We start from the raw sequence: 10,161 nt of genomic DNA, 5'->3' as shown, positions 1-10,161 counted from the left end.
TAGTGATCAGCAGTTTATCTGGCAGGACAGTGTGGTGTGTAGTGATCAGCAGTTTATCTGGCAGGACAGTGTGGTGTGTAGTGATCAACAGTTTATCTGGCAGGACAGTGTGGTGTGTAGTGATCAGCAGTTTATCTGGCAGGACAGTGTGGTGTGTAGTGATCAGCAGTTTATCTGGCAGGACAGTGTGGTGTGTTGTGATGTGTTATGGAGGCACTTTGTTGATTCTTCATGTTCACTTGTACAACTGTTCATCATTACTATTGTATCTAAATTAATTATTTTAACGCATTGGTTAAAAGACTCTTGTCACAATTTTTTTTAATTACATTGAGCAATATACCACATTACTTCTTACTTACATTCCTTGTGTTACAAACATTGCCAAGCTGCTCATTAGTTTTCTTGTAGTTGTGATTTTTGGTGTGATCAGTCATGGCAAAAAAATATTTGGGCTGGTAAAAAATCAGTGGCTGGTATATTCTATCATCAGCCTGCTACAGTGGCTGGTATATTCTATCATCTGCCTGCTACAGTGGCTGGTATATTCTATCACCTGCCTGCTACAGTGGCTGGTATATTCTATCATCTGCCTGCTACAGTGGCTGGTATATTCTATCATCTGCCTGCTACAGTGGCTGGTATATTCTATCATCTGCCTGCTACAGTGGCTGGTATATTCTATCATCTGCCTGCTACAGTGGCTGGTATATTCTATCGTCTGCCTGTTACAGTGGCTGGTATATTCTATCGTCTGCCTGCTACAGTGGCTGGTATATTCTATCGTCTGCCTGCTACAGTGGCTGGTATATTCTATCGTCTGCCTGCTACAGTGGCTGGTATATTCTATCATCTGCCTGCTACAGTGGCTGGTATATTCTATCATCTGCCTGCTACAGTGGCTGGTATATTCTATCATCTGCCTGCTACAGTGGCTGGTATATTCTATCATCTGCCTGTTACAGTGGCTGGTATATTCTATCGTCTGCCTGTTACAGTGGCTGGTATATTCTATCATCTGCCTGCTACAGTGGCTGGTATATTCTATCATCTGCCTGCTACAGTGGCTGGTATATTCTATCATCTGCCTGCTACAGTGGCTGGTATATTCTATCATCTGCCTGCTACAGTGGCTGGTATATTCTATCATCTGCCTGTTACAGTGGCTGGTATATTCTATCATCTGCCTGTTACAGTGGCTGGTATATTCTATCATCTGCCTGCTACAGTGGCTGGTGGACCAAAATCAAACTAAAACAAGACATTTGTCAAAGTTTGTAAAAACATTTAAATAGTCACTACATTGACTATCTGACTTTGACGTTCATACAGGAGAGAGACGGGACTATCAAGGATCCTCTGGGGAGCCTCAACAACATCATGAAGCTGACAAGTCAGAGAAGAGTCTCTCCAGATCAGAACACCTCAAGAAACACCAGAGACCCACAGGAAAGAAACCTCACTGCTGCTCTGACTGTGGGAAACGTTTCAAGTCTTCATCAGAATTGAAAAAACACCAGCGAGTACACACAGGAGAGAAACCTTATAGCTGTAATCAATGTGGGAAGAGTTTTACTCAGTCAAGCCACCTGGTATCACACCAGAGAACACACACAGGAGAGAAGCCTTATAGCTGTGATCAGTGTGGCAAGAGTTTTACTCAGTCAAGTAGCCTGGTATCACACCAGAGAACACACACAGGAGAGCAGCCATATAGCTGTGGTCAGTGTGGCAAGGGTTTTACTCTGTCAACCAACCTGGTATCACACCAGAGAACACACACAGGACATCAGCCATATAGCTGTGATGTATGTGCGGATAGTTTTACTACATCAAGCCAGCTGGTAGTACACCAGCGAGTACATACAGGAGAGAAACCTTATAGCTGTAATCAGTGTGGGAAGAGTTTTACTCAGTCAAACAGCCTGAAATCACACCAGAGAACACACACAGGAGAGAAACCTTATAGCTGTGATCAATGTGACAAGAGATACTCTCATTCAAATGGTCTGATTAAACATTATAAAATACATGCAGGAGATCCACAGAGTGTAGAATGACCTCCAACACCAGACCTGGGTAGTAGAACACAGAGTGTAGAATGATCTCCAACACCAGACCTGGGTAGTAGAACAGAGTGTAGAATGACCTCCAACACCAGACCTGGGTAGTAGAACACAGAGTGTAGAATGATCTCCAACACCAGACCTGGGTAGTAGAACACAGAGTGTAGAATGACCTCCAACACCAGACCTGGGTAGTAGAACACAGAGTGTAGAATGATCCCCAACACCAGACCTGGGTAGTAGAACACAGAGTGTAGAATGACCTCCAACACCAGACCTGGGTAGTAGAACACAGAGTGTAGAATGATCTCCAACACCAGACCTGGGTAGTAGAACACAGAGTGTAGAATGACCTCCAACACCAGACCTGGGTAGTAGAACACAGAGTGTAGAATGACCTCCAACACCAGACCTGGGTAGTAGAACACAGAGTGTAGAATGATCTCCAACACCAGACCTGGGTAGTAGAACACAGAGTGTAGAATGACCTCCAACACCAGACCTGGGTAGTAGAACACAGAGTGTGGAATGACCTCCAACACTAGACCTATAGTTGAAGTCGGAAGTTTACATACACTTAGGTTGGAGTCATTAAAACTCGTTTTTCAACCACTCCATTAATTTCTTTTTAAGAAATTCTATTTTTGGCAAGTCGGTTAGGACATCTACTTTGTGCACTAAGTTGATTGTGCCTTTAAACAGCTTGGAAAATTCCAGAAAATTATGTAATGTCTTTAGAAGCTTCTGATAGGCTAATTGACATCATTTGAGTCAATTGGAGGTGTACCTGTGGCTGTATTTCAAGGCCTACCTTCAAACTCAGTGCCTCTTTGCTTGACATCATGGGAAAATCAAAAGAAATCAGCCAAGACCTCAGAAAAAAGATTGTAGACCTCCACAAGTCTGGTTCATCCTTGGGAGCAATTTCCTAACGCCTGAAGGTACCAAGTTCATCTGTTCAAACAATAGTACGGAAGTATAAACACCATGGGACCACGCAGCCGTCATACCGTTCAGGAGGAGACACGTTCTGTCTCCTAGAGATGAACGTACTTTGGTGCGAAAAGTGCAAATCAATCCCAGAACAACAGCAAAGGACCTTGTGAAGATGCTGGAGGAAACGGGTACAAAAGTATCTATATCCACAGTAAAACGAGTTCTATATCGACAGAACCTGAAAGGCCGCTCAGCAAGGAAGAAGCCACTGCTCCAAAACCTCCATGAAAAAGCCAGACTACGGTTTGCAACTGCACATAGGGACAAAGATCGTACTTTTTGGAGAAATGTCCTCTGGTCTGATGAAACAAAAATATAACTTTTTGGCCATAATGACCATTGTTATGTTTGGAGGAAAAGGGGGAGGCTTGCAAGCCAAAGAACACCATCCCAAACGTGAAGCATGTGGTGGCAGCATCAAGTTTGTGTGGGTGCTTTGCTGCCGGAGGGACAGTGCACTTCACAAAATAGATGGCATCACGTGGAAGGGAAATTCTGTGGATATATTGAAGCAACATCTCAAGACATCAGTCAGGAAGTTAAAGCTTGGTCACAAATGGGTCTTCCAAATGGACAATGACCCCAAGCATATTTCCAAAGTTGTGGCAAAATCGCTTAAGGACAACAAAGTCAGGGTATTGGAGTGGCCATCACAAAGCCCTGACCTCAATCCCATGGAAGATTTGTGGGCAGAACTGAAAAAGTGTGTGTGAGCAAGGAGGCCTACAAACCTGACTCAGTTACACCAGCTCTGTCAGAAGGAATGGGTCAAAATTCACCTAAATTATTGTGGGAAGCTTGTGGAAGGCTACCCGAAACGTTTGACCCAAGTTAAACAATTAAAAGACAATGCTACCAAATACTAAGTGAGTGTATGTAAACTTCTGACCCACTGGGAATGTAATGAAAAAAATAAAAGCTGAAATATATCATTTTCTCCACTATTATTCTGAAATTTCACATTCTTAAAATAAAGTGGTGATCCTAACTGACCTAAGACAGGGAATTTTTACTAGGATTAAATGTCAGGAATTGTGAAAAACTGAGTTGAACTGTATTTGGCTGAGGTGTATGTAAACTTCTGACTTTATATGTATACTGATTATACATTTGTTACTGCATCATTACATTAGCCATTTAGCCCCCAATATGAAACTCAACTAGTCGAGTTGTGTCCTTCAAACTGTTAGACTGTTAGTCCATAATCAACTAGTCCATAATCACTATTTAACCAGAATAACATGAGTTGTGTCCTTTAGACTGTTAGTCCATAAGCATATTCAGCTACTTAGATGTCATGTATTGTCATGTTATGCTCACTATAAGAAATCCTGAATGTATTGAAATGCCTGGGGATGTGTTAATTCATAACCCGTCATTTATACCTGTTAATTCAAAACCCATCATTTATAAATGTTAATTCATAAACCCCAGGAAGAGTAGCTGCTGTCTTGGCAGGAACTAATGGGGATCCATAATAAACCCCAGGATGAGTAGCTGCTGCCTTGGCAGGAACTAATGGGGATCCATAATAAACCCCAGGAAGAGTAGCTGCTGCCTTGACAGGATCTAATGGGGATCCTTAATAAACCCCAGGAAGAGTAGCTGCTGCCTTGGCAGGAACACATTCATGTGATACCTGGTATAGAAAAGTCCAATCTTAGGAGACTACATGGGAGGCACTAAATCGGCAGGTGTCTATCTGGTCAAAACCACTGATACAAGAGCCCCTCCACCCTCTGGGGGGATGGATCATGTCTACAGAGAAACCTAGATTCAAATACTTAAATTTGTGTGTATTGGATATATGTTGTGAAATTGTTAGATATTACTTGTTAGATATTACTGCACTGTCAGAGCTAAAAACACAAGCATTTCACTACACTCACAATAATATCTGCTAAACATGTGTACGTGACCAATAAAATGTGATTTGATTTTGATTTGAAATAAATGTCCTATTTATCAAAGGTGCTTTTGGCTGGGGTCAAAATTACTCTAAAGGATTTGAATTTGTTGAAAGTCCATTTTGATACAGAAACACTAAACCATGATTTAGATTTAATAAGAACAAGTTGATTGACAAAGTCATGAAAAACTGGAAGAATTGAATAAGCCACATTTTGGCTATGATAAAAGATATGCCTCTGGGGTCAAAATGATCCATGTCAGAAGTATGGTTCAATGCAAATGTGTAGTGGGTGTAAAGTTTGTTTTAAATTCTAACTCATTAAACACGAATCAATTAACACATGCTTCTCTTTGAACGACTTAATATAATATTAAACTTTTCTGAAATAAATGAAAAATAAACGTTTGGTTCCTCCACTGCGTTGCCCTCCAGTCAGCAGATGGCGATGTGCGTCTTTTAGGTTCAGGCGATGCTGCCAGTGTGACGTATAATCTAGTGGACGGGACGCTCCTTCAACAACAACAGCTAGTCAGACACCTCGGTAGCTTTCTAGCAAACATAGCTACAACATTCACGCTCTTTACACTGTTTTGGTGTATATTAGTCGCTGTGTATTAAACACACTTCTGTTGTATGTACTTGTTGGCCCATTTAATTATATATTTACGTTGTTTGTCAGCTAGCTGGTTTGCTAAGTTAGCTTAGAACTAGGCTAGTCGCTAATGCTAGCTAGCTAACATCTCCGACCATGAGTTCACTAAGCTACTCTCCTCCTGCTAAAGAGGAGTTCTGCTGGACGGAGAAAGAAGCTCTTGTGAAAGAGGAGGAGGAAGAGAAAGATGTTACAATACAAAAACAAGTAGAGGGTGAGGTTATTACAGTGAAAGAAGAAGAGAAAGACGTTTCAGTGAAAGAAGAGGAAGACGCGTTCAGAGTGAAAGAGGAGGAGGATGTTACAGTAAAAGAAGAGGAGGCTGAGAAAGAGGAGGAGGGGGAGATGACTGTCACGTCGAAAAAGGAAGAGGAGGAAACTGGATATCTGGGCTCGGTTTCCCAAACACATCTTAAGGCGTCCAATGGTTCTAACGGTGAACTTAGCCATAAGATGGTTTTGAGAAACCGTTCCCTGATTAACACTAGTAAGTACTGTCTTAAAAACAGAGGCACAAACTCTGCAGTTGTTGAAATCTGCATTTGCTACATCCATATTTGGACTTTAAATTATTAATTTATAGCCATTGATTCTTGAAGAATATAACACATGCCTCATGAGCTTAGTTCAACTGTTGTACCCCATCAGAAACCTAAATAAGCTTTTTTTACTCCAATGTTTAGAAACAATGTACATCAACACTGTATAGCCTCAACATGGTTAAAACTATAATGTTGATATCATGCTCCAGGCAGATATACTACATCCATAACTAGTGGTTTCCTCATTACCAGATATACTACATCCATAACTAGTGGTTTCCTCATTACCAGATATACTACATCCATAACTAGTGGTTTCCTCATTACCAGATATACTACATCCATAACTAGTGGTTTCCTCATTACCAGATATACTACATCCATAACTAGTGGTTTCCTCATTACCAGATATACTACATCCATAACTAGTGGTTTCCTCATTACCAGATATACTACATCCATAACTAGTGGTTTCCTCATTACCAGATATACTACATCCATAACTAGTGGTTTCCTCATTACCAGATATACTACATCCATAACTAGTGGTTTCCTCATTACCAGATATACTACATCCATAACTACTGGTTTCCTCATTAGCTTGGAGATTGCAACCAAATTGTGTGTGCGTCGCCCTCGTGCCGCAATTCTAGCAAACACAGAAAGGGGCCTATATTGGAGACCAAAAGTCGTCTGGCACACTGCTTAGGGGTTCAGTAACTGTAATATGTGAAAACAAGACAAAATATAACTACTGTTGCTCACTTGACTGTCTTAAGACAAGTGTCAAATTCCCAGACATCATTTGTTGTATAACTTCATGGGTACGCTCTGGGCATCACCTTTTAACTCAAATAAACAATGGATTTCTTCTGTTGTGGGACTTTAACCATCTCTCTGACTTTGTCGTTCACACAGGAGAGAGACGTGACTATTGTGGGTCCTCTGGGGAGGACCCACAACATCATGATGCTGACGAGGCAGAGAAAAGTCTCTCCAGATCAGAACATCTCAAGAAACACCAGCGAGAACACACAGGAAAGAAACCTCACCACTGTTTTGAGTGTGGGAAGAGTTACTTAAGATCAAATTCACTGAAAGTACACCTGAGAATACACACTGGAGAGAAACCGCACTGCTGCTCTGACTGTGGGAAGAGATTCACCTCTTCAGTAGACCTTACAATACATCAGAGAATTCACACTGGAGAGAAACCTTATGGCTGTGATCAATGTGGGAAAAGTTTTACTCAGCCAAGCAACCTGAAATCACACCAGAGAATACACACAGGAGAGAAACCATATAGCTGTAATCAATGTGGGAAGAGTTTTATTCAGTCAAGCAGCCTGATAGTACACCGGAGAACACACACAGGAGAGAAGTTGTATAGCTGTAATCAGTGTGGGAAGAGTTTCACTCAGTCAAGCAGCCTGATAGTGCACCAGAGAACACACACAGGAGAGAAGCCATATAGCTGTACTCAATGTGGGAAGAGTTTTGTTACATCTGGCTGTCTGAAGACACACCAGAGAACACACACAGGAGAGAAACCTTATAGTTGTGATCAATGTGGGAAGAGTTTTACTCAGCCAAACAGCCTGATAGTACATCTGAGAACACACACTGGAGAGAAATCTTATAGCTGTGATCAATGTGACAAGAGATTCTCCGATAAAAGATTTCTGATCAAACATCAGAAAACACATGAAGGAGTTGTTTCATGATATCAATGACATAATGTCACAATGTAGAATGTTTAACATTGTAGAAGGAGTATTTTAATGATGTCACAATGTAGAATGTTTTAACATTGTAGTAGGAGTATTTTAATGATGTCACAATGTAGAACCTAAACGTTTGTCCCCTGTTCTATTGATTTCAACATGATATGGATATTAGCCTCAGGGGGAAAATCCAGGCTCTGAAATGGAAGAGTTACTATTTATGTGATTTAATAAAAAGTGACTAACACAAAAAGTTGATTAAACATCAGAAAATACATGAAGGAATTGATGGAGTTGTTTCATGATATCATTGAAATAATGTCACAATGTAGAATGTTTTAACATTGTAGAAGGAGTATTTTAATGATGTCACAATGTAGAACCTAAACGTTTGTCCCCTGTTCTATTGATTTCAACATGATATGGATATTATCCTCAGGGGGAAAATCCAGGCTCTGAAATGGAAGAGTTACTATTTATGAGTTTTAACAAAAAGTGTTGTGTAAGACTTACCACGTTGGCAAAATCAAAATGTAACACTTCAAAATGTAGCTAGCTGTCTTCTTCAGGTTTTCCTCTAACCAGTGAGGTAAAAGATATCTCCCTTTTCCATGTGTTTTTTTTGTTGTTGTGTTAGTTTCAACAGCACGTACAACTGATTTCCCCCCTAATCGATATCAGTGATTTATTGCTACTTGTCAAAACAACAGTTTTGGTGCTTGTGCAGTTTATAAGGAGCTTGTTTAAAAAATACAAATAATATGATTATTGTGGCAGATGTTTGTGTAAATAGTATGGCCCATTTTATGTTTGGGTTTTCAATATATCACAAACTGTTTCTGCATTTTGGTTATTGATTTGGACACGTTAAAACTGTGTTTTGACATTGGGGCTATCCCACCTCGCAAAAGGTCATTGAAAAGAAGACAAGGCCTGACATTCTATATAAGTTCGGTTTTAGTTGAAAATATGTATTTTCAGGTCGTTAGACTTGAAAACAACTTAATTTCAACTTTCTTGCAGCCTATACACATGGACGTATAATATATTGTATATAATAAATTGGTCAACTAACAAGAAGAGTTCGTTTTAGGAAGACGAGAGTTCTAGAAGCTAGTGAGTTTTTTCAAAAATTAAGATTGTAGAAAAATATGTATATTTAGAAATGTGTTTTTTCTTGTTTTTAATTGTTGACAGCCAGTAGACACCATGTTTATATTGTAGAAGGTGAAGCATTGTAGTTGATTATAATGTGAAATGGAAGTTGTTTTCTGTTGGTGGTGAGCAAACTTGTCCAACAAAAAATATAGGATATATTTGTTGTCTTAAGGGGGAAGGTGTTACAGGCTCTGGTTTTTCCATTTATGTTTTGAGGTTGGACTTTAGCACGTCTAGCTCGTTAGCACGTCTAGCTCGTTAGCACGTCTAGCTCGTTAGCACGTCTAGCTCGTCTAACTCGTTAGCACGTTCGCGCGTCTAGCTCGTTAGCGCGTCTAGCTCGTTAGCACGTCTAGCTCGTTAGCACGTCTAGCTCGTTAGCACGTCTAGCTCGTTAGCACGTCTAGCTCGTCTAACTCGTTAGCACGTTCGCGCGTCTAGCTCGTTAGCGCGTCTAGCTCGTTAGCACGTCTAGCTCGTTAGCCCGTCTAGCCCGTCAGCACGTCTAGCTCGTTAGCCCGTCTAGCTCGTTAGCACGTCTAGCTCGTTAGCCCGTCTAGCTCCGTTAGCACGTCTAGCCCGTTAGCCCGTCTAGCTCGTTAGCACGTAGGAAGCACTGATTGGTGTCACCTCGTTAGTCAATGTGTTACACCTGTGCTGGCTTGTCCATCTCGTTATGGTTGAATATTGCATCCAATTGTTAATATTTTAAATCAATGGATTTTCCTTAGGGGTGCTCATTAGTCTTTCTGTTGTTGATCTTCAGTTTTTTATCCTCTTATGTTTGTTCTGTAGTAAATATTTCTGTTTATTTTCATAGTTTTTTATTCGTTTTTTCCTGTGAAGTCATTGTGTTGCATCCATGTCTGAAATGTGCTGTATAAATAAAGCTTGATTTGATTTGAACATATTGCAAAACAAATGAACCTCATGACTGACAGTCAACAGACTTAATTTGTATTTGTATTTTATTTAACCTTTATTTAACTAGGCAAGTCAGTTAAGAACAAATTCTTATTTACAATGACAGCCTACCAGGGAACAGTGGGTTAACTGCCTTGTTCAGGGGCAGGACAACATATGTTTACCTTGTCAGCTCTAACCACTAGGC

The 10,161-nt window shown here is 40.5% G+C and overlaps 1 protein-coding gene across 1 annotated transcript; it reads left to right on the top strand.

Moving 5' to 3' along the window:
• Positions 1-231: 231 nt before the first annotated feature.
• Positions 232-1,991, top strand: LOC115186449 (zinc finger protein 2 homolog; the record flags this gene model as incomplete). The annotated part of the gene is made up of 2 exons (XM_029746076.1): positions 232-241; positions 1,381-1,991. Coding segments are annotated over exons 1-2 (621 nt in total), but the record flags the coding sequence as incomplete, so codon positions are not given.
• Positions 1,992-10,161: the final 8,170 nt, after the last annotated feature.

Source organism: Salmo trutta, unplaced genomic scaffold (genome assembly GCF_901001165.1).
Source record: "Salmo trutta unplaced genomic scaffold, fSalTru1.1, whole genome shotgun sequence".
NCBI lineage: Eukaryota > Metazoa > Chordata > Actinopteri > Salmoniformes > Salmonidae > Salmo > Salmo trutta.
This window is presented reverse-complemented; position numbering and strand designations above follow the sequence as displayed.